At 39.9% G+C, this 25,964-nt stretch overlaps 1 protein-coding gene across 5 annotated transcripts in view; it reads left to right on the forward strand.

Annotated features, from left to right (window-relative positions):
- LOC118828466 (dynamin binding protein) overlaps window positions 1-25,964 on the forward strand; it is a 109,209-nt gene that overhangs the window by 34,886 nt on the left and 48,359 nt on the right. For 4 of the 5 annotated variants that reach the window (XM_036735088.1, XM_036735086.1, XM_036735089.1 and 1 more), the window contains one exon: window positions 4,893-6,926. In XM_036735088.1, coding sequence (XP_036590983.1) covers window positions 4,893-6,926 — 2,034 coding nt within the window. Of the gene's footprint in view, window positions 1-4,892; window positions 6,927-23,981; window positions 25,232-25,964 lie in introns of those variants that run through there. The other variant, XM_036735090.1, reaches the window with a different exon arrangement.

Raw genomic sequence — 25,964 nt, forward strand, 5'->3', positions numbered from 1 at the left:
AACCTGATAGAGCCGTGATGTCAAGCCCAAATAGAAATAGAAAATCACAAATTAACATTATGTTTTATTGTGTTTTTTATTTATTTTGTTAAATATTTCCTAATTATAAGTAAATCTGGGTGTGTGTGTGTGTGTGTGTGTGTGTGGCCCCACTTGAGTTTTGCCACATTGCCACAGGCAATAAGTTTGACACCTCAGCATTAGAGCATCAGCAGCTAGGGTGGCAGCACAGAGCTCCTAACTGGATAGCCAAGACACCCAGAGACTTTGAGGTCTCCAGTATTCTGTCCTGAGATGCTCTACAGGGCCCTGAAGATCAGCGCTCTGAACCTTAAAGATCCAGGGAGGCCTGACTCTGGGAGGTGGGAGTCACTGTCAGAATTCAAAGAACCCTGGGGGAGACCAAGAAGAACAAATAACCCCCTCCAAAAAAGCACAGCAGGGGCTGGAATGAAAGCAGGAGAGATGAGCCAACCAAGACACTGACCAGTATAAACAATTAATCTACATTGAGAGAAACCCGGAAAGGAGTAGAGAGTAACTCTGTAAAAACTATAAGCAGATACTCAAAGAAAAAAGGATTTTCTACAAGAACTACATGAAAGCAAAAAAAATTTCAAGAATGAGATAAAGGCTTGGGAAGAAAGAATTAGGAAGAAAATAAATAGCTTAGAAAAGAAAATGGTAAACCTTACCTAAGAAATGTAATCTCTGAAAATTGACATGCTGGGCCCAGAGCCAGGAAGACCTGAGGTCGAATCTGGATTCAGATGCTTACTAACTGGGTGACCCTGAGCAAGTCATTTAATTTCTTATTTGCCTCAATTTCCTCAACTATAAAATGGGGATAATAACAATACCTGCGTCCCAGGGAGGTAGTCAGGCTCAAAGTAGATATTTGTACAGCGCCTGGCACGTAGTAGGCATAAAATAAATTCTTATAACCTTTCCCTCCTTCTTCCCCTAAAGTATACGAAACAGAAAATAATGATTCCATGACACAGCAAGAATTATTAGAACAAAATCATAAGATTGAACTAAAAGAGGAAAATGTAAGGTATCCGATGTAAATAATTGACCTAGAAAACAAGTTAAGAAGAGGATTTTTAGAATCACTACAATCCCTAAAAAACTATAATTTGAAAAAAAATAAAGCCTGGATATTCTTTTTCAAGAAAAAAGAAAATCCCTGTCCTCAAGGAGCTTAAATTCTAATGGGGGAAGACAGTACATAATAGGGAGCTTGGAAGGTGGGGAGGAGAGCAGCAAGTACATGAAGAAAGGCATGGTGGTAAAATCAAGACAGCCAGGAGGGGAATGAAGCATGGCCAGGCTGAACCTATTCCCAGAATGTAAGTTCCCTCAGAAGGCACTCTCAAATTCGAAAAGAGGGACAGCATGGTGGAGCAGTGTTCCAGGGTGAGAAGGTTCCAGGAACTAAGGGAAGATCCAGAATGAGAAGGCAGCTAAGTCGTGAAGTGGTGGTAGCAAAGTCCAGAAAGTCAGTAGCACAGTCAGTAGGGAAGTGAAAGTACCATGTACGGATGTTGACATTGATGCAGAGTGAAATAAATAGAACCAAGAGAATAATTTATACAAGGTCAGCATTGTAAAAATCATCTTTGAAAGAATTAAAAACACTGATCAATGCCATGACCAACCCTTTCTCTGGAGGATCAACGATGAACCATATTACCATGGAGTTTTGGACCTGGCCATTCTGTGGATTTGTTTTCCTTGGACTTTGCTTGTTTCTTACAAGGAGTTTTTTTTTTCTTTTTGTTTTTAACTTGGGTGGGAGGAGAGAGGGACTTAACAATACTAGTGTGAAAAGATGAAGGCCAATGACACATTTTTAAAATGCCAGAAGAAAATAGAAGGAAGTTTCAAAGGAATCACAGATAAGCACAATGGCTTTAGAAGTCACATGTGGATTATAACTTTTTTTGTTAAAAAGCAAGGTGTATGAAATGGGGATTCACAGTTTTATATACAGTTCTTTCCCTATACTGCTGTATATAGGAATGACCTCTTTTGATTTTTAAGTTCAGAGTACAGTTTTTTGAAAGTGCAACCAGAGGTATGGCCAATATAAATTTTGATTTGTAAGGATGCAAAAGATTTTGGCTCTAAAAATGTCCATGTTAAATATTATTCTCTTTTGAAAATCTAGTCAGTTTGATCTAGAACCTTCCATATTTGTGTGCAGGAACCTAAGAATGACGACAAACTCTCCTCTTTGTGCCAAGAGACACACAGGAGCCAATGGGAATGACCTTAGAGACCTTTTCCTTACTACAGCAAAGAACTCATGCAAGAACTACTTTAGTCATGTTGACCTGACTGCCGTAGTATTAGCTCCGTTTAGAAACTGGAAGCCTCCAGCAACCAAAGGAGGTGTTGGAGGGCAGAGATCCTATCTTGGCTTAAAGTTGTAGCACACAATGCCAGCAATAAACTGGCATCCCCTCAGAGGGGCTCAGAGTTGATCTGAGCATGCTTTCTAGGCTGTCACATATGCTACAACTGCTAGGCTCATGGCTGATCATCACTTCTTCTGGGCCTTGGGTCATGATAATGTTAGTGATAGGATTAGTTTCTTCCATCCTAATATAGCATTATGTGCTACCCTGGGAGGTAGGTGCTGTTATTTTCAAGGGTCTTTCCTAGGGTCGTACAGCTAGTGAGTAGCTTGAGCTGGATTTAAACTCGAGTCTTCCTGACTGTGTGCCTGGCACTCTATCCACTACGCTACTGAGCCACCCAGTCTGAAATGAAGACTTTTGTTTTATGACTGTCTTTCTATTTGGTTAATATAATTAGAGATTGAGAGCAGCTAGAAGGGACCTTAGAAGTCATCATCCAAGTCATAATCCAACCTTCTCATTTTATATATGAGGAAACTGAGGCTTCAAAAAACTTAATGACTTGCCTAAGGCCACCTAAAACCAGATAGTAAAGAACAGAATGGGGATTTCAACCCAAGTCCCCTTACTCCAGTTCCAGAGTTTTGTCCACTGTACAAGCTACCTCTTTTTCTCATCCTTCAATCTCTGTTGTACATTAGCGGGTCTGTGATCTAATTGTGTGCATAGCCTGTCCAGTAGAGTCAATCACAACCCATCTATGCCTCCTAAACAATTCTTGTCCATGCAGTCACATAAGTCCAGTGGATGCCGGTGCAGCACTCAAGCTTGTGTCACCCATGGTACTAGAACAGTGCTTTCTTTATAAGTGGTCAGTAAGCATCTGCTAGTTGGCTTTATTGTATATCCTTCTGGGGAAAATCAAATGCCATCTATATTGGCAATAACAGTGTGGGTAGTAGTGTTGATGGTGTTAGGTTTTAGTACTCCCTATATTGCACAAAAGAGGCTTAGTGGAGAGAGAGCTGGCCTTTGAGCTGGTAAGACCTGGGTTTAAGTTCTACCTCTTTCACACACTGGCTATGTGACTTTGGGCCAGTCACTTTTCAGTAAAGAAAGGAATAGGAAATAAGCATTTATATAGTGCCACCTATGTGCCAGACACTGTGCTAAAGACTTTTACAAATATTTGATACTTAAAACAACCCTATGATGTGGGTACTATTATCATCCTCATTTTACAGAGGAAGAAACTGAGGCAAGCAGAGGTTAAGTGGTTTGCCCAGGGTTACACAACTAGTCAGTGTCTGCAGTTGGATTTGAATTTAGGCCTTTCTTACTTCAGGCCCAGCACCCTTTTCACTGTACTACGTAGCTGCCAACTACGTACATACAAGATTTATCTATAGTGTTTGTCTCTGTGACTTTATCAGGGTAGGCAACTCTCAGTTGTGGAAACTACCTTCACTGATGCCGACCAGCAATTTATTTGCATTTTGTAGCCTTAGAGAACTATCTGCTTCTTCACCATGCCCTCTCTTCAGCCTTTTTTCTCTTCTTCCTTACTTTTCTTCTTTTTTGTCAGAATCCACATCCTTTGTTTTTAGTAAATGGCAGACTGCAAAGGTAGAAAGTGATACACTCTGACACTCTGTTAGGCAGTTTTACTTAGCTGTTTTCAGGAACTGTACCTTGGTAGGTACTGTGTTTTAGGTGTTTGTGGAGAATTGTTTCTGTGTCCAAACCGTTTTTTAAAAATCCATTCATTATACCCCATTCTCACTTTTATTTGGTCCACCATTTACAGGTCTTTTTGGTTTTATACTAAAAGTTTTGGTCCCTGCCTTAAAGTATGTCATATCAAATTTAGAAATTTAGATAATCCAGGGAATGAAAAAGGTTCAAAATATTGTTCTCTCTCTCCTTGACTGGGAGTCAGGAAACTTGAGCCCATCCCAGTTGTAGCAATAACTAGTTATGTAAGTTTGGGCAAATTATTAAGCCTCTCTATACCTCATTTTTTTCCTACTATAAAATGGGAATTCTGTTAATCCTGTTTATCCCTTGCTGTGAGAACAAAATTAAATACTATCTATTGGAAAATGCTTTTAAGAATGGAAGTACTTGTGTATATTGAAGTTTTGTAATAATATCTCATTATGATTGACTTGGGATTGGATAATTTTTGGTAGGACCTTTGAGAAGCCAAGGTTTAGGTACAAATATCTTCTTGCCAAAGGTTTCAAATTTGTATTAGGTGGCCCATTCTGGACCACTTCCCAGGGAATTCAGTTACTGAACCATCATAAATATTTTGCTTACATACACATTTACATCATAATGTACTTTTACCTTTAAAATAATTGAAAACACAAACTCCCAAAGACATTGTTATAAGGAGATTCCAGGATATCCAGTTGTTTAAGATTCCTAATGCTCCTCTTATATTTAGTGAATGTGTACTGAAGATATTCTCTAAGGATGTTCATAGCATGGTCATTATCTATTTTCCTCCTTCTGCTTTAGGTGACCTGGTAATTCTAGATGGCCCTCCTACCTCCAGCTGGCAAGAAGGTCGAAGTTGCTGGGGGACCAAGGGCTTTTTCCCATCATCATGTGTACGAGAACTTTGCCTCTCCTCCAGAAGCCACCAGTGGGAATCTCAGAGTACCCTGCTTCAGATTCCTGAATATTCAATGGGCCAAGCCCGGGCACTGATGGGACTTTCGGCTCAACTGGATGAGGAGTTGAATTTCAGAGAAGGGGATATAATCACCATTACTGGCATACCTGAACCAGGCTGGTTTGAAGGGGAACTTGAGGGCCAAAGAGGTATATTCCCGGAAGGTTTTGTAGAGCTTTTAGGGCCCTTGAGGACTGTGAATGAACCAGTAAGTACAGAGAACTCAGGATACATTATTAATGGTGTGTTAGATGTAGTTCAGGAAGAGAAGAAGAGAGGACCAGAGGAGGATGAAAATGAATTGGGGACTTACGGTATTGCCCTCTATAAATTCCAAGCCCTGGAACCAAAAGAACTGGACTTTGAAGTGGGAGACAGGATCCAGATTTTGAGGACATTGGAAGATGGCTGGCTGGAAGGAAAACTGAGGGGCAAGACAGGAATCTTTCCCTACAGATTTGTAAAATTATTTCCTAGCACAACAATGAGGGAAGCTATAGATATGCCCCAGGAGAGCGATCAGAATAAGAGTCCCATAACTCTATTAAGCAACCTGGAGACCTCCTTTGTAGTCCATGAGGAAAAGAACAAGCTTTATGAATGTGATGTAGAGGAATCTACTTGTACTATCTCTGAAACATCCAGTTTGTCGCTGAACCATCTGACTTTTGATTGTGAAGAAGATAAAATTCTCCACGAAAGGGAGAGTGTGGGTGAGCTTCCAAGAAGCCCAGAAAGAGGCTGTAAAGAGCCTCTTAGCAAAGGTTTTCTTAGTACCAATTCCACAAAACCAGTCAATGGTGTTTTCTCACAGACTTCAATTCTTCTTCAGCCCCCAAAGCAGAAAAACCTACATTTCCACACTATAAAAGAGACACAACTGAATATGGAAGCAGCAGAAAGCCACCAAAGTTCAGAAAGATGCTTTGACACTCTCCCTTCAGAAGCAAAGGACAGGGATAGCCTTTCTGTATCAATCAGAGAAACATGTTCTCTGCCCAAAGCCCTGGAGGATCTAGTGAGCCCTCTTCAGAGCAGCTCTGAAGCTTCAGGCTCTGGGCTATTAAAGTCCAGTCAGCCAAGCCCTAAGCTCAACGATGGGGCTGGCAGGACTAAAAACCAGCAACACAAACCTGGAGAGCATTCCTCTGGCTTTAGCAGTATATCAAAAGGGATGGAGATACAGGCCAGTCTGCAAGCCAGGGGAACTGCCACTACAGCATCAGTCTTTCCACAGGGAGAAGGCAGTACTGATCTGGATTCTAAATTGACAGAGCAGTTGGCACAATTTGAGAAGAGTCTATCTGGACCTAAGGCAGAGTTGGACAAGAAAATATCCCGGCACTTTTCAATCATGGACTTTAGCTCTGAGAAGGATATCGTCCGTGGTTCTCCCACGCTAACAACACAGCAAGAGCCACCTGGAAGGCGAAAGGTCCTGAGGCCACCACCTCCTCGCCCTTGTGCTCCAGCATCTACTCCTCCTCATTTATTGGTGAACCAGAACCTGAAACCTGAATCCCCATCTTTTTCAATGAGGCCTTCCCGTCCAGCTCCTCTCCCTCCTTTGGCACCGCAGAGGATGAATTTAACGTCAGTCAAATTCCATCCTCCTCAGCCTTACTGTGATACATTAGAGAAAGAGAATTCTAGTTACCTGGACAGGACCCTAGACCCAGACTCCCAGTATTCCTTACTGCTTGTCAGAATTCAGGAAATGGAGCAGGACTTAGAGGAATTTAGCAGGACTCGAGAGGAGCTAAACCTCTTGCTAGAAGAAAAGCAGGATGAAGAACTAACAGCAGGGACACTGGAGAACCTGGAGTTCTGTGACTATCACATTGAAAGGCTGAATATGGAACTCCAGCACCTGCGAGGTAAGTAACATGAAATTGAATTATCATATTTACTTCATGAAACATTCATGTAAAAAATTTAGCTGGGCTAACCAGGGATATGTTCTAATTTTTCACTTAGTAAGAACTGTTGCTAAGCTATTTTACTTCTGGGTCTTTCAAAACTTAAATTGTTCTCAGTGTTGTCCTTCTAATCGAGGGATCCTGTGAAAGTAACTTTACTTCTCTCAACCTCAGTTTCCTTGTAAAAGTGAGGAAACTTGTGAGGAAATTGTTTTTTTATAAACTTTAAAGGATTTTATTGGTACGCAAGCTATTATTGCCTCCACAGGGCTATTGTGAGGAAGGCTCTTTGCACACTTCAAAGCACTATATGAATGAGTTTTTATTAGCTGACTTGGTAGTTGGCTGACTTCATTTAGCCCTTCATAGAATCTGCTCTCCTACCTTCATTAATGACAAATTCCATAAAAGTGGCAGTATCTGTGGTGCCTTGGCATAGAATGCCCCTGATTATATCTTCTCTCAGTCTAAATGCAAAGCCAGTAAAGATATGGGTGGTGGGGTCACCATAGTCCAGTGTCTAAATCTCAGTTTTCCAGGTTCAGAAAGTCCACTTTAAATGACTACCCTGGTGTAATCAGGCCGTAGAAAAGTGATTCATGCTAACCAAACTAATGAGAAACTGTATAAACCAGCATGCTATTTCTAATAGTCAGCAATATTAAACATGTAACTTGTCTGAAGGAATCTACCTTGCCTGAGAACTAAGATTGATTATCCTTTCTGGTAGGTAGGTGCATTGCAGACCAGGTTATAAATCAGAAAACTGCTAGCTGGAAATGATCTTTGTTGTCACTTACTGAGGTTGAATTTCCAAATAAGCCCTTTAGAAGCTGTTTGTTCACCTATAGGTGTAGGAAGGGAGAGGCCTGCAATACTGATAGCTGACATCAGGTAATATTTTAGGTTGTAAAGCATAAACCACTTGGTTATACTTACCCCTCAGGTATGGACAATAGAGAAAGCTTATACTACCATGCTCAAATGTACTTGTTCTAGACAATTATAACTTAAACTAATAGTGCAAATCACTTAGCTCCCTACTGTAAGAGAGGTAGAAAATCTGGCTATGTCATTTACTTTCAGTGGCTTCCTAGGGCCACTGGACATGTTCCTCAGCTTGGCATTGAAAGGCTTTTAGAATTTGACTCTAGCCAGCATTTGAAACTTATTATTTAACGTAATTCCCTTTCACACACTCTACATTCCAGCCAGATTGGCATACTTATTGTTGTTTGAATTCAGCTTTCCCTTTTTCACCTCCATCCCTTTAGACATGTGATGATCCCCTAAATCTAGAACCTATTTCCTCTTCGTTTCTGCCTCTTAGAATCCCTGGCTTCTTTAAAAGCTCGACTCACAAGCTGTCTTCTATGGGAAGTCTTTCCTGATGCCCAAGTAGCTAGTAAAAACCTAGCCTCAGATTGTCCTGTGTATATTATCTATTAATTTGTTATATCCCTCCAATAGAATAGAAGTTCCTTGAGGCCAAGGGACTGTTTTCATATTTGTATTCTCAGTACCTAACAGTGTTTTATACTTAGTTGTTCCTTAATGAAAATTTATTTGATTTGATTCCATAAAGAACTGTAGTAAGGTTTTCAAGCAGTAACACTATCTAGTGAAGTCCTATACTGTTATGTCCTAACCTTACTTGTTATTAACCACCATTTAATAAAACATTGGTGTTTTCTCATTACTCAGTACAACACATCTTGAATCTGTGATCACAGCCTTCTGAAACCCAGGCTTACTCTCAACAGCATCTCTAGGCTGCAATTTAAACATTAAATTTTGATGTTCTCTTTTTGGCTACAAAAAGTCTTTCATTAGCATTTATCCCATTATGCGAACTGGGAATTTAATTACTTCCTATTTTCCTGTCCTTGCTTCTTCCCCTGGCTTCTCTCATCTCCTAATCCCATACCATTGGGCACCTGGAAGAGACAGTAAACGAGTTCAGGAGAGTGTGCCCCTATCAAGGTGTCCTCCAGGAGTTAACCATGCACTCGTCTTTCTTCCCAACACATTTTTCTTCCTACTCACTCCTCAGCAACATCTGTAGAGAATTGCATCAACTCTGGGAAATTTATAACCTGACTAGCTGCTAAGGATCTCTGGAAGTTTTTTAAAGGGTCAGGAAATTCTTCCTGCTGAATGTTTTAAACAGTTTGAATAGAATAGAAAAGAAAAATTTAAAATACAGTTAACATGATGGTTTCCTCACAAAGGCACACCTACCTATTTTTTGTCCTTATTGTGACCTCTGACCCCTCCATACTTGTACTTTGTGTCCTTCTGTACTTTAGGACATTGCTACTGCTTTGACCTAACTTTTCCCCCCAATGTTGATCTATTGTTAAACAGAGTTACTCTATACTGTTGTCTCCTCTCAAAATCCCCCCTCCCCCATAGAGGCTGTACTAAAATGTCTCTTCCCTCTTCAAGCTTCTCCTCCCCACCAATCATAAGCATTTATTAAGCACCTCCTAGGTGCTGGGAATACAAATAAAAAATATGAACGAATCCCTATTCCCAAGGATCTTACGCTGTAATGGGGAAAACAAGTACATAAATGAATATATACAGAATAAATATAAGGAGGATAAGTACAAATATACACAAAATAGTTAAATCTGAGGTAGTTTGGGAAAGAGAGCATCTAACAGCAGGTTAGAAGACAATGCTTGAGAAACAGAGAGAAGGCCTATGTAGAAAGGGGGGAAGTATATGAGATGAAAAGAATTGGAGAAGAGGGGGTTTGTTTTCTTAAGTAAAGACCTCGCTTTGTACTTTAGTGAGACAACTGAGGACATTTGCTCTGAACTCCTTCTTTTCCCCTTCTCTTCATCTCAAAACCATTTGATAGCTTTCTTTCTCTCTTTCCTTGATCAAGTTTCTGATAATGAGGTCCTATCTGACCTAATCATTTCCAGTAGTTGCTCCCTCAGTCCCTCAGTCTTCTCTCTCTCTCTCTCTCTCTCTCTCTCTCTCTCTCTCTCTCTCGCTCTCTCTCGCTCTTGCTCTCGCTCTCCCTCCCTCCCTCCCTCCCTCCCTCTCTCCCTCTCTCTTACTCTCCATCTGCCTCTCCCTTCCCCCTTCTCCCTCCCCCTCTCTCCCTTTCTCCCTGTCTCTCTTCCTCTTCCTCTCCCTCTCTCTCCCTACCCCCCCCAATTCTTCGGCTTCTCTACTTGTTCTTCTATACTGCTTTCAAGCATGCCAACATCTCTCTCATCCTTCAGATATCTTCACAGGATCCTCCTTCACCCTCCCCTCAAGCCGTTGTCCTCTATCTCTCCTCCCTTTCTCAGCTAAACTATAAGAAAAATCTGTCTGTGTTTGTTGAGTCCACTTCCTACCCTCTTAGTCCTTAATTTGCAGTTTAGTTTGCAACCTCATTGTTCAACAAAAATTGTTCTTATCTAAGTTAACAAAGATCCTTTTCAGTCCTCACATTTCTTGACTTCTCTGCTATATTTGATATGGTTTACTGCTATGTTTTTGTGACCTTAGTTTTCCTATTAGCTGTCTGACCTCTCTCTGGCACTGGTGGCTAGATCATTGTCTTTATCATGACCTCCAACTATGGATGTTCTGCAAGGCTCTGCCCTTGGTCTTCTCTTTTCTATTTTCTTTCACTTGGAGATGACTTCTAAATGTTTATGTGTAGCCCCTATGTTCTTCAACTAAGCCTCAATCCCACCTGTTGAGTATTTCAGGCTAAATGTCTTGGAGACATCTCAAACTTAATGTGTTCAAAATCATTACTTTTTTTATTTATAAACGCTCTCCTCTATCAAATTTCTCTCTGACTAGGGCACTGGAGTCCTCTCAGTCTCTCAGGTTCACAACCTCCTCATCTATTCTGTAGTTAAGCAACATTGCTGCTAGTGAAACAGTATTGTCAGCCTGGACTTCTCCCACGCTCCAGGCTATCTTCTACATAGCTGCCAAACATCTGGAAACTCACATCTGACCATTTCATTCCCATATTCAGTCAACTCTAGTGGTTCCTCATTCCTTCTAGGATCAAATATAAACTCATCTGTGGTTTAAGGGCCTTTACAACTTGGTCTTATTGATTTCACTCTCCTTCTTGCGCTCTGTTGTCTAGCTGCTTTGGCCTTCTCTCTGTTCCTCATATTCCGTCTCCCATCTCTCTGCCTATGTGCTCACTGTCCCCCATGCTTTAAATGCACTCTTTTCTCATTTTTACCTTATAGAATCCTTCTTTTCACGATGTAGCCCATGCACTACTAATACACAATTTCTTCCCTGATTTCTGCAACAGCTGGTGCCTCCCTTCCTAACTACCTTTTATTTACATTAATTTTCTACATATTAATTTTGAATCTACCTGTCCTCTCAATAGAGTGTAAGTTCCATGAGACCAGGGATTTTTTCTTTTTCTTTTTTTTTTTTTTTTTGCCTCTGTATCTCTAGTGCCTAGCACAATGCCTGGCACATAGTAAATGCTTAATAAATACTTATTGATTAATTGAGTGAATGATTTTTGAGAGAGATTTCTGTTTCACTGTGGCAGTTTGTAGGGGTATTTTTATCCATAGAACTAGAACCAGGATCTAGATTCAAAGAGCCTTCTCCTCAGACCACAATTGAGAGACATTGATAAATTCTTACTAATTCCTATTTTTCTAGGCTTCAACTACTTTTCACTTTGCTTGCATTTATTACTGATAGGTTACAATTCCCAAATTACAGGTTATTTTTCATTGATTATATTTTAGGTTGACTGCTTTCTAATAACAGTTAACTTGGGTCAGCAGTCCTTGGCACACTTCAGCACTTAGGGCAGTTGCTATTGCCAAATTATTCAACCCTTCCAGCTCATGATTTCTTTTTTTTCTTTCCTTTTCATGAATTCCTTTCTAACATTTACTTAGTTCCTATTTCCCACCCCAGCGAGAAACATACGCTCAGTAATTCCCTTATCCCTACTCCCTAAACACACCGAAAAGAAAACAGTTGATACTTTAGTTAAAACACCCAGATGCATAGAGAGTCAGGTACCTTCATTATCTCACTACATTGCCTACAGATCACAAAGTAGGATCAGTTACTTTTGGTAATGATTTCTCTAAGTAATCTTCTCTGTGAGTTACAGTTTCTTCTTAGCTTCCATCATGACAGGTTATACTTTGTACCTTGTTTGGGGATATTTCTTCCTCTTGGGACTATGGTATTTCCTACCCTGTCTGAAGAAGTGGAAACTCTCATCCTCAGAACAACATGCTCAAGACCCAACCTGGTGACATCCTTTACTATTTACTACATTTTCACTGCCACAGTCTCTCTTGGTCTTTCTAGCTTTTACTATGAATTTGTTTAGCCGTACTGCTGCATCTTAGTGTTCTGTAATTCTGTTCTCTGAGGGCAACATCTCTGACTTGAGACTATTTAGTACAAATACTATGCCATGTAAATTTTTTTCATTAGCCTTCCCACATCCAAGAAAATGTTGAAGCAATGAATGAATACAAGTACTCTGGTAGTAAATAGGTGAAGTCAGCATTCATTTCTACCCTCATGCCTAGAATTTTTTGCACTAAATAAGTAGAGAAATGATTACTTCCAAGGCTGGCTTAATCTAGCCAGTGTTCATATTTCAAATTATTTTTAGCTGCTAAGTAAAGATCTAGAGTGAAGGTGGATTTTCGTGTAGGTAAACTTTACTTTTGATTTGCATTCTTATCAGTCTCTTAAGTGTTTAATTCCATCTAAAGATAGTGTTGGGCTTATAGAAGGCACTAAGTAAATACTGGTTGATTGTGTATCATCTCTAGGTTTTCTGTCTGTAACCACATCCAATCTGACAACATTCATTTTTACACCTTTAGCTCACAGTCATGCTATTTATACTGTCTTCTCATCTGACCATATAGAACTCTTTTAGGCACCTAGCAACACAGATAGCCATGCCAGATAGGGGAGGAATTGACTCAATCCAGAGCTTTGGTAGCCTTAGCCTTTAACTTTTGCAGTTCTGTAGGCTCAGGAAGCAGCAGTGGCTGGGCTACCTTCACAGTTATGGCAGAACCTACAGAGACCTAGTTCTGTAACTGCTTCCCAGCTCTCTTTCCCAGCCTTTTGGTATAAGGTATCTTCCTTTCTTTGTCATCTTTAAGTAGAGGATATCAGGGTAACCTCATGCTTACCAGTCTTGGAGAAGTGATTACATAGCCCCTTTAGGCTCTTTTAGGGTAGCAGGTGTGGCCAAATCACTGTTGCTTCTTGGGATCCCATGAAAAGCAGGGTGAGGTAGTCCCTAAAGCTCTAGACTTAGAAAACTATCCACCTGGGATAATAAAACCCCGGTTCATATCTCTCCTCAGATATTTATTAGCTGTGTGATGCTGGGCAAGTTACTTACCCTCTCGGTGCTTTGATTCCCTCATCTCCTAAATGTCCTCTAAGAGCCCTTCTAGTTCCAGATCTATGATCCTATCAGTTCTGGAGTCATAAAAATTCTTTTGTACCTGCATATGCTGGATTCCGTATCTTATCCTCTCTCCACCCTGGCTCCTCCCCCCCCCCCCCCCCCCCCCCCCGAGCCTTTTTCCAGCGAGAAATTTGTTGTTTTTTATATGCTATATAGGGAGAATTATGGGAGTGTTTAGAAGTATAATATGATATGTTAGGGAGTAAAGCATAATTCTGTAGAATTTAGAAGGATAATAAGGTCCTAATTGCCAATCAGTAGACTGAGATCCATAGCCATGTTCAGATGATACTGTTTCTAAAATTTTATCAGTATTTTGTTGTACTGGAAAGAGCATTGAATTTTGAGTTAGAGGGCTGATATTCAAATCCTGGCTCTGCTGATTATTCTGGGACCTTGAGCAAGTGACTTCATCCGAGTGTCAAGGAGTTAGAACTGTGTGGTTTCTAAGCCATGGTTCTTATAGCTCTAGCCCTAAATATATAGTCAATATATAAATACATAGGGCAGCTAGGTGACACAGTGGATAGAGCACTGGGCCTGGAGTCAGAAAGACCTGAGTTTAAATTCAGTTTCAGAAACTTATTAGCTGTGTGACCTTGGGCAACTCACAGCTCTCTTTGCTTCTGTTTCCTCATTTATAAAATGAACTAGAGAAGAAAATGGCAAACCACTTCAGTATTTTTTGCCAAGAAAACACCAAACGGGGTCACAAAGAGTCAGACACAACTGAAATAGCCGAACAACAAAAATATAAATATATATTGCTCTAACTCTGGTGATCCTGTAAGTGTAAGCTGACTTCCAATTCAGTAGATTACTTTTGGGATTAGCTTGTAGATGCCCCTGGAAACAATTGTCTTTTGCCTTGGGAACATGATGTATTGGTACTTTAGAAATGCCAGGGGCCTCCCGTAATTTTCGTTACCACAACTATACAACCCCAGAAGAGGTTCTGCTGACCACATTTGTGACATCAGCAGGATTATGTCATTTTTGGTGTCCTTCTCATCTGATGATGCTTGGATTGACATCTGTGCTGACATCATATGGAGTCACCTGGCATATGAGGCTTGGGGTAGATCAGGGCCAGGACCAACCTCATTGTTTTCTTTCTTTTTTAATGTTACTTATTTTTAACATTCCTTTTTAAAAAATTTGAGATCCGAATTCTCTCCCTCCAAACTCTCCTTTACCCATGAAGGCAAGCAATATGATATCAGTTATATGTGTGAAATCATGAAAAACGTATTTCCATGTTAGCCATGATGCAAAAAAAACAAGAAAAAAAGGGAAAAAATAATACTTGAATTTGTACTCAGGAGTTCATCAGTTCTCTCTCTCTGGAGGTAGACAGCATTTTCTTTGTGAGTACTTTGGAATTGTGGTGGATGATGTATTATTGGTCAGAGTTACTAAAACGTTCAGAGATGCTCTTGAGGCTTTCCAGGACTAAGTTCTACTGAGCAGCGTGCACCATTTTGGTTAAGCATGTGTGTTCGTGTGTGTATTGGTGTAATCTTTATAATATTGCGGTCACTGTGTAAATTGTTCCCCTGACTGCTCACTTCACTGCGCATCAGCTGATGTAAGTCTTCCCAGGTTTTTCTGAAACCATTTCCTTCATCATTTCTTACAGCATGATAGCATTCCATATACCATAACTTGTCAGCCATTTCCTAACTGATGAGTAGCTCCTCAATTTCCAATTCTTTGCCACCACAAAAAGAGCTGCTATAAATATTTTTATGCATATATGTCCTTTCTCTTTGAGCGCTTTGGGATACAGACCTAATAGTGGTATTGCTAGGTCAGAGGGTATGCAGAGTTTTATAGTCCTTTGGACATAGTTCCAAATTGTTCTCCAGAATGTTTGGACCAATTAATTCACCAATCCACCAATAGTACATAAGTGTCCCTATTTTTCTGCATACCTTCCAACATTTGTCCTATTCCTTTTCTGTTATATTAGTCAGTCTGATAAGTATGAGATGGTTCCTCTGAGTTGTTTTAATTTGCATTTCTCTAATTAATGGTGATTTAGAGCACTTTTTCATATGAGTAAAGATGGCTTTGATTACTTCTTCTAAAAACTGCCTATTCATATGCTTTGATCATTTATCAGTGAGGAAATGGCTCTTATTTTTATAAGTATGATTCAGTTCCCTTCATATTTTAGAAATAAGAATTTTTTTTCAGAGAAATTTGCTATAAAATTTTCCCCCAGTTTCCTGCTTGCCTCCTAATTTTGGCTGCATTGTTTCTATGTGTGCAAAAACCTTTTGAAATTATGTAATCAAAACTCTGCATTATGCTTGTTGTAATCCTCTCTATTTCATTTGGTCATAAACTCTTCCCTTATCCATGCTCCCCTAATTTGCTTATGATATCACCCTTTATGTCTAAGTCATGTACCTATTTTGATCCTATCTTATTATACAGAGATGTTGGTCCATAGACCTACTTAGCGCTGAACTGCTTTCCAGCTTTTCCAGCAATTTTTGTTAAATAATGAGTTCTTGCCCCCAAAGCTTGGATCTTTGTGTTTCTCAAACACTAGATTACTATGGTCATTTACTGCTGTGTACTGTGTACCTAATATATCCTTCTGATCTACTCTATTTTTTAGCCATTATTAAGTTGTTTTGATGATTGGTGCCACATTGTTTTCAAAGGATTTTTAGATGTATCATAGGCAAAACACAATTTTGAAGTCTTTATACTTTCTCACATACAATCTAAATGTAGCAATAATGATTATATAGTAAGCACTCTGTAGTTTTTCATTTTAGGCCATGAAGTAATTTATCAATGAATGATTTTCTGATGGATAGTTTCCAATAGTAAGTATAAAGTATGGAAAGCATAATATAAATCAGAAATAGCTGTAAAAAAATGTATTCCTGATTTCCAAAAAGTCACTTAACCCCAATTGCCCTGCCTTCCCCCCTCAAAAAAAAAAAAGAATCATAAAAAGTAAGTGGCGTGAAATGGAAATTCAGTTCCGCATAGAATCTTCTTTTTCTGGTCTGCTGTTGTATGGAAATTTGCACATGTATGGGCATGCACATATATGTAGACATGCACATGTGTGTATGGTCATGTGTTTTAAAGTTCAGAATACATTTTTTAAGTTGCCTGCAGCACATAGAGGTTAAGTTATTTGCCCAGAGTCATGCAATGATTATGTTTCAGAGGTGGAACTTGAACCCAGATTGTTCAACATTTTATCCACTGCACTAGACTTCCTTTTAAAAATGCTAAGTAAATGAAGATATAAGCTTCATTGCCAGAGAAGCCAATTTTTTTTTTGCAAAAATACAAAAAGATTACACCAATACACACATGAACGTATATGCTTACCCAAAATGGTGCATGCTGTTCAGTAGAACTTAGTCCTGAAAAGCCTCAAGAGTACCTCTGAGCATGTCTGTGATAGGGCCCATGCTTAGGAAAGGCAGGACCATTTTGTGTGTCTTACTCTGAATGACTTAACTGAGAAGGGAACAGGATTCCAAGAAAGCCACAGTGAAATTAGAAACCTGATAGTCTATTAAAGCCTATATCCCTTTCCTGGAATTGAGAAGATAATGTTCAAAAATATGTGTTGAAGACTGCTTTAGGAAATGTGGTTAGCATGTAGATTTTAACTAATCAGATTCAGGGCTTTCCAACACAAATTAGACAGCTTTTCTTAAAAGAAGAAACTGGTTTTCTGTCTAAGGCTCTAAATGACTTCATTAAAATTACTGCTGCATGCTGGGATGAGTGCAGCGAGAAGAAATTCTGCTACTTTTTTTGCAGAGCCAACACCCTGAACCAGATGTTAGGCAAGTTTAGCATATTTGTTTTTCTCCATCTACTCACAGATCAGAAAAACTGCCTCCTGTTCAGGCAGCCAGCTTGGCAAGAAACTAGAGGCAACTTTCTAAGAGTAGAAATCTTAAGATACTTAGCTATGGAGGCTCCCTGAGGTTCCCTCCCAGGCTTTCCGCCCTCTCTTCAGAATGGCACCCGCTTAACATCACTAGGCGTATGACTCAGAGATCTCTACTATTAACCAGCTCCTGTCTCCCTCCTGACCTTTAGGCCTAGATCATCAGTTGACGATTGGACTTTTAAAGCTGGATATCCCAGAGCCATCTTGAACTCCATTTCCAAAACAGAACTTATCTTTCCTCTTAGACCTCCTCTTCCCTTGTCTTTCTCATTAGGATGTAAGCTCCATGTTAGCAGGGATTGTTTTATTCTTGGTACTTATATCCCCATCACTAGCAAAGTGCTTGGTATGTAGTAGGCATTTAATAAATACTTGTCAATTGATATGTTTCAAAGAAGATGCCATCCTTCATTGGTAGAGGGAATTTCTCACCCAAAAGTTCCCTACATCAATAAAATCATACATTCTATCCCTTAGAAATATTTATAAAACACTTTCCTCAGAAAGGTTAACTGATTGTCTCATGAGTTCAGAGTTCAGATTTGAACCCAGATCTCCTTACTCCAAGTCCATCAATCTGTTTGCTACACCAAGCTGCCTCCTGACTGCTCTGACATTTGTCTGTATGCCTTTAGGAGAAGTGCCATCTACATTATACTGCCCTTTTAGGTTAGGTCTGGGGGTAAAATTATGTGTAGAAATCCCCAATACTACTTTAGCATCACCTCAGGGCAGAAAAGGCCAAATCTAATGGCCTTTTCTCAGTCTTCATTCTTCTTGACCTCTCTGCAGCCTTTGATACCATCAGTTACCTTCTTCTCTCTTCTTTCTAGGTTTTCATGTCATTCTCTCCTGGTTCTCCTCCTACCTTTCTGACCATTCTTCAGTCTCCTTTGTTGGATCTTTATCCAGGTCACACCTACTAACCATGAGTGATCCACAGGGCTCTGTCCTGAGCCTTCTTCGCTTCTCTATACTATTTCACTTGTTTATCCTATCTGCTCCCATGGATTCAATTATCATTTCTATACTGATGATTCTCCAATTTATTTATCCAGCCCTGACCTCTCTGCTGACCTCCAGTCTCATGTCCAATTGCTTACTGGACATCTTGAACTGGATGTCCTGTAGACATTTGAAACTCAACATGTCCAAAACTGAACTCATTATCTTTCTTCCCTATTCAACTTCCCTGTTACTATAAATGGCACCACCCTCCTCCCAGGCATCACGGCTTACAACTTAGGTGTCATCCTTGGCTCTTCACTCTCTCACCTGCTGTATCCAATCTGTTGCCAAGGCTTATTGCTTTTATTTTTGTAACATCTCTTTATATTTATTGACTGATTTAAACTTCCAGATTAGAACTATTTCTAGCCTCTTTGGTGTCCTTCAGATCCAGGATAATCTGAGCCTGAACATATCATATCTTTCTCTTCTTCTGATGATCCTGCTTCATATGAGATGGGCTCTGCTAAATTTACCTTAGGATGGATCTGATGGATCCCTCCTTAAGGGTTTAATACACAAAACAGAGGTTGCTATTGCATTTATCCTATGGTATTTACCTTAATGTCAGATTTTATATTCTTTCATATGTGGGGCAATACATTCTAATGAAAGCTTAACCAAAAAAGCAAGAGGTGATTGCATTTCTTCCAATTTTACCTGATTTCTTGAACTACTTTTCGCATCATAATCAAAATCAGATAGTTTAGTTTAAATCAGTCTGCTTCATATTTTGGATAACTGAGGATTTTATTTGTGGGTAATTGGCTTCAAACACATTTCATTTGAAGCCCTATTTTCTAGCTGGTTGTGGGGGGAGGGAATTACATCACATCACTTTCCTTTCCAGTTTTATTAAATGTAAGTTAGATTATAGAATTGTAGAGAAGGACAGGACTTTACCCTAGAGATCATCTAGTCCAAGGTAATTATTCTATAGATTAAAAAAAAACTTGAGCTTTGGAAAACCTAAGGAGGCTCTTACATAGTAGTGAGGAACAGAATGTCATGAGGTGTAATGGAAGCATTCCGCCTGATATCCAGTCCCCTGAAGCAGCAGAGGGAAAATGTAGTTACTGGTATAAGGAGCAGCAGGAGATTCCTAATATGGAAAGTAAAGAGAGGAACTTATAGAGTAGGAGGACCAGGATCTAGAGAAATTATTTCTCACCTGGGATATTAAAACTGAGCAAAGAGAAGAAAATTGGGATCACTATCACATTTCCTTCTCTACGCTCTTATTCTCTCTGTCTCTCTCCTCCCCCACTTCCTCCTCCCTTCCCCCTCCTCTTTTCCCTTCCCCTCCCCCTCCACCTTTCCCTCTCTCTCTCCTTCTCCTTCTCCCTCCCTCTGTAATCCTGACGGAACCAAGACAAATATCTTCCCATTCACAGCTCTTGTTGGTCCAGGACTCAGTTAAGTTCAGGAATAGTGGAAAATATGGAGGTAGATGCAGAGCTGTGACAGTTGCTTCATTGTCTGTAAAAGTGATAAACCCAGAAAGTAGCAAGGCATCTGCTAAATAAAAGGAAGAAGAAACCCTGAATGAGAGCAGATGGGTGCTGCCATTCCAATTTCCCACCAAGAGATGAGTCTAACCCAGACTTCTGAGTCAGAAGTTGTTAATTTCATTTTTATTCCCTTCTGCTGTCCTGTTATATACCTAATGAACCTTTGACTCATTCTTTGTCCCTCCCTTTTATCTCCTCTCAGTTGATTTTAATAGGTGTGTTTCCTGTCTTACTAGCTATATTAAGGCTTTTCATTTGCTCTAGAGGGAACAAAGTTCCCTCCGTAATCATTCGTGGAAAGTCTCGTCAGATCATAGCATTATAGATTGTGAGAGCCATAAGAAAACAGACTGTCTCATCTGACCCTCTCATTTTACAGGGCAGGAAACTGGGACCTAAAAATGTTAAATGACTTACCTAAGCTCACACAACTAGTTAATTTTATAGCAGAGCTGGGGCTAGAATCCATATTCCTTAGTTCCTAGTCATCATTCTACATTTTGTCTCAAAATGATTTATTAATCACTGATGTCCTGTCAAATTGTTTTGCTAGCCCATTTATTTGGTGACAGAATCACAGTTTGACCAGTGGTAAGGCAACAGCATTCAGGTTAGGAATTGGGTCAATACTGCTATTCACCCATTATTAGTGATTTATTGATGTTAGCCTGCCGTTACCTTCCTCAGTGTGGTGAAGAAGTAAGGTAGAGCAGAGTGACCAGTGCATTGGAGATGGTGGCATTGGTGGTTAGGAGAGGGAATCGTGGGTATCCTATGAATTCATTAGTAGTACCCCTTCAGCTGTACTAACTGCCAACAGAGGAATTTCGTTTGTGAAGAAAGTTAATAATCTGTGGTTATGTTTGAGTTGTCCTTAGAGCCTAGTGATTATAGAAGGTTTAGCGAACTGAAGCAAACAGCAAATTACATCATAACTAAAAAGTTTTGTAAATGTGTTGCTGGCTCTGGAGTTCCTCTTCCACCCCTCACTTGCACTGGCAACGCCAGGTCCCAGGAAGGCAGTTATGTCTTCCATCAAGATTCTATGGGTAACCCTGAAGGTTCACTCATGAGCTCAGATCCCTTGAATTCCTCTTAATATTAATCAGCTCGGTTATTAAAGATCATCTGATCACTAATTACTACCCTAAAATTATTTTGACCATTTTATCTCTCCTCAATATCAATTAACCAATTAACTTTAGTTTTTACAGAGGGATATATACTAAGAACATATAGCAAGACCTGAAGTATAGGGTGTCCCTAAAGTCTGGACACATAGGCAAAAATGCATATTTTGAAATATTTGGAATATTAACAGACCTTAGCCCCCTTGACTTCTTTTTCTGGGGCATGCTAAAGGAGAAGGTGTACTCAATGAAAATCACGATGCAACACATTTGATTGAATGCGTAAAGGGTGAATGTGCTAAAACTGATGGCAGTGTGGAATTATTGCATGGAGTTCACGTGAATCTTGCAAAGCGCATGAACCTTTGCATCACAAATGATGGAAATCATACTGAAGATGTTATTTGTTAATATTCCAATTAAATAAAATGTTGTTGAAGATTTCATTTATTTCATTTCTTGAAAATAGGCATTTTTGCCTCTGTGTCCAGACTTTAGGAACACCCTGTACAACCTCTGAAACCAGGAGCTCATTCTCTTCTACTACCTCCCTCCTTGGGAGTAGGAGACTCAGAAAGTGGTAGTGACTATCAACTTAACACCCCTCCCAAAGTTCCCTTTTTTCCTAGGACTTGGTGTCTTGGTTGCTAGGTTAATTCACTGCTGGCCTAGCTTAATCAGGTTGCTGTTGTGAGGTGGCTCCTCATTGAGCCTACTGCTGTAGCCACTGGCAAACTCTGCTCTGGGCTCCAGTTTCTGAAACTCTGTGTGTTCTGGCTTTTCACGGCTCATAGGGTCATAACTTAATCCATTCTTTCTCTGATACTTATCATATAAAATCAAGAAAGAATAAACAACAGAAAAAAAAGACAGTGGCATCATATATTGATTGCCATGTGGCAACTTCATGGGGAGATTATGCATCTTGTGGCAGGTGGGAGGCTGCTGCCTCTTTTACTGCTGCTACATCTCTTAACCCTCAAGAGTTACAGTAGTTCTTGTCTGTCTTAGTGTAATCTGTGTGAAGTTTGGTACCCCAGGGTACAGACAAGGAGAGCAAGTGCCATAGTACTGAATACAGCATGAAGTAGCAGAGAAAAGAAAAGCAAGTGAACTTTATTGAGGGAAAATATTTGCAATATAAGTGGGTCTCAGTTAGGGAGGATGGAATTTGGATCCTCTGGGATATCTTCTGGAAAGGGGTGTCAGACCTGAGGGGCCTAATGGTATTTTAGAGTTCCTATCTGGGCCAAGCAGGACCAGGCACTGAGTTGGGGGCGGGGGAGGGAGGGGGTAGTAGGGAACCTGGACCTGCAGTGGAGGTAATGGTTAGGGAACTGGTGCTGATTCATGCTGGTGGGGGTGGGGGGATACCTGAGGAAATTGGGCACTAACTACTTGACATTCAGATTCCCCCCTGTTACCGCGTGCCTTATTTTGGCTAGGTGACCCAGGGAATTTGGGCTTCCCCAGCTTTGTTTAGAAGGCTATGGAAGTCTTTTCATTGCCTCTATGGACACGAGGAAAGAGAGATCAATTTGATCTGTTCAAACTTTAGCTCAAATCTTCCCTTCTGCATGAAACCTTTTCAACTCCCATCACCTCAACTTTTCCCCCTCTCCCACAAATGCCTTCCTCTTTCATATTACTTCCATCTATTACAAGAGTTAAAATTTGCTCTAATTTGCATCCTTAGTGCAGTGCCTGGTACATAGTAAGTGCTTAATAAATGCTTGTTGACTGACTGACCGATGGACTGACACTCAGTTCTGGCTTATCAGCCATTGCCTGCGTGGGGAGCCAAGGACAGGTGAACACAGATTCTCTATGTTTAAGGGGAACCTAAGTCTAGAAAATCGTTAAGTATACTCACAGGATGCGTAATATATTAGGGGCTTGAGATGAGGAATGTAGAATTTTAATGCTTCAAGGAAACTTCAAGACCATAGATTCGAGGTTCATAGGAACCCTAAAGTTCAGTGAGTTTAATATCCTCATTTTATAGATGAAGCACTAACTAAGACCTAGTCTCATTTTATATATTAAGCTCCCAGAGGGTCTTGGTCACCATTAATCAACCAGTTAATAGCAAGTCTGGGACTAGAAGCCAACTCTGTGGGTGTCCTCCTTTTTTACTATGCCATGCATGATCAGGGACTAGACAGAAGTTTAAGGACTTAGAAATTAAAGAGATGAGCAAAAGAGCCTTTATAATTCTAAGTATAAGGAAGAACATGAATATTCCTGAGGCTTCTTGGGCAGGGCCTAAACTTTAGTAAAAACCTTGAAAAGGTCTTCTGGGGAAGTCTAATATTCCACATATATTCTCTAACACAGAAATTGCTTATTCATCTGACTGGAGTAGGAGATAATTCTCTTTCATTTCTTCAGCATATCTAGGAGTTTTAATGGTAGTATCTTGTAATTTGATTATTCTATTTCCAGTAACCTGATATTTTCCACAGTAAAGCCCTAGAGAAGGAAAGAAGCTGACCTCTAGAGTCTGGAGGGGGAGGCTTGAATTTTGGAGGGCAAGGAAAAGAGAAAGCTGGATTCTAAAATTAGAGGAAAAGGAGAAAGAATTGGGAGATTGCTTGGATTTCACATGAAATAATTTTATTTGACCACTTACCCAAGTGTTTTTAAGGTAGTTTCCCCTTTCACCTAACTTTTCTTGACACCCCTACCTAGCACTCCCAGTTCAAAAGGCTCCAGCCTTTACCATGACAAAGCTGCCAAGCCAGTTTGACCAGCTCGAGGGAAATACCAAACTATGCTGCCAATGAAAGTCACATGATACTAGTTACTAATTACCTTCCAGCCCAGATGGGGAAAGATAAAACAGCTCACTTACTGATTGGGTACCTAGACTTAAATAACTACACACTCTACTGGATTCCAGCTAAGGCATCAAGAGAAGGGAGTGCCTAATACAGAGAAATATGAAGAGGAACACAGCCCTGGGCTAAGCTGCACCTGCCTGAGTTTTAGCACAGCAATGAATCCATAGAAGAAAGAGCATTGTGGAGTGGAGAATGTGTCCACATGCCGGGTTTATTACACATTAAATATGGGTGAACCCCAAAGGATTCGAGAAGAAGCAGACACTATGAAAAAGGGGCACAGAATCCCTAGCTGGGAATATGAGGATTGTAGCAGTATACGCAAAAGAAACCTTACAGAAGTGAACAGTCATTACAGAGAACATGTTTTGGATTTGAAATACAGGACTGAGGGGCAAAACTGGCACTATAGAAAACGGGATTGTGGTTATTGGGAATTTGGAAAGGCTGAACCAAGCTGCACTGACTCCAAGAATATAGACTGTTACCGTGAAAATCTTGAGACTACAAAAAGTGTCAGTCAAGACCTTGGTGATCGTATGAAGTCTGAAGATGTAGACTCTGGGAAACTGAATTCCAGAAATAAGGATAACTGCTATACAGAAAGAACAGATCTATACCAGATAACTGAGGATTGGAAGAACTCTAATGGCCACTTTGCAGATTATAGGAGTTTGGATTGTGATTCTGAGGATTATGAAAAAACTGGAAGGCAGAAGACAGACTGCAGGATTTTAGATGATTGTCTGGGGAATTTTGATGACCTTCAACGGTGGTATATGTACCCCAGGAATTTTAATGATAAATCTGAGGATTTTAGGAAAGGTAATTGCTTTGATGGGAACCTTAGAAATTTGCATTATGAAACTAGGAATTATAGAGAAATTAATGCTGAGAATGTAGACTGCAGAGATTTTGACTTTGACAGTGAAAGTAGGAAGAAGGCTGTCAACTGGTACGTAGACCGTGGGAATATTTATCAAAACAATTCCTGCCTAAAACCAAAGACTCAAACTATTGATGAGATCAGTTTTCATAAAGGAAAGGAAGGGTATGACACTCAGTTTCTAAACTGTGAATGTAAACTTCAGGACTACAGAGACTCAGATTTTCAAGACCTGGAATATAATTGCAGTGGCAAGTCACTGAAAAACAGAAAGCTTAGCTTGAATAATTTGGAAAATACTAGGAAAGGCACAAAAGGCCATCAACCCGGGACTCCTCAAAGCCCCTCAGAACTGAGGCAGGTCTGGGATTTGGAAGAGGACAAATTGAAGGGCTCAGACTTGTGGGGAAGGAACAGTTGTTACCGACGTACAGCACCTAGCACCCTGAGGCGCTCAGAATTTGTACAGAACAGGAAGAGAAAAGGTACTAAATTAACTGTTTAAAAATAGACTGGGAAAGTGATTCATAATATGGGGGCCCTTAGTACTGTGGTGACCGTATCACTGCATTCTTACTTAAACTGACCTTGAGGACCACCAGCCTTATTCTGAGGCTCTTTTTTAAGTATTTCCTGAGAGCAAAGGAGTACATAATGGTGTAAATGTGTCTATAACTAAAATAATTTTTCTGTTCACTCTGGAGCTTGTTTTATTTTGAATGCAGTGCTCCATGGATGATCAGAATACACAACCCGAGAATTATAATAATGAAATAACTCTATTATCCTAGTTTGTTTATGGAGTCCACACTAAAAAAAATCTAAAATTAACCATTAACTTTGATTTGACTAAAAAATACTGATGTATTTTTTTTTCTTATACTATCTTGCTGGGGTTTTTTTTTTTTTGCTTATTTTTCTTTTCTTCCTGCTCTCCAGTGACCTTTGCTTGGGTTTGTTTAATTATTCTTTTTATGAGCTCTCTGTTAACCCTTAATTTACTCTCTCATTCTACTTGTCATAGTTGAAATAGAATTTATCCATGCGAAAGATCAGACTTAGGGTACATTATGTTGCTCTTAATCCTAAAGTTTGACTTCAGTTCATCCTTGAAAGTGTAGATTCAGACCATTATGTAGTCAGTAGAGAGGAAGACATAAGGAAGTGAAGGATTCTTGACTTCAGAGTGAAAAACTCTGATTCAGAATAGAACTCGAG

This window comes from Trichosurus vulpecula, chromosome 8 (genome assembly GCF_011100635.1).
Source record: "Trichosurus vulpecula isolate mTriVul1 chromosome 8, mTriVul1.pri, whole genome shotgun sequence".
Taxonomy (NCBI): Eukaryota; Metazoa; Chordata; class Mammalia; order Diprotodontia; family Phalangeridae; genus Trichosurus; species Trichosurus vulpecula.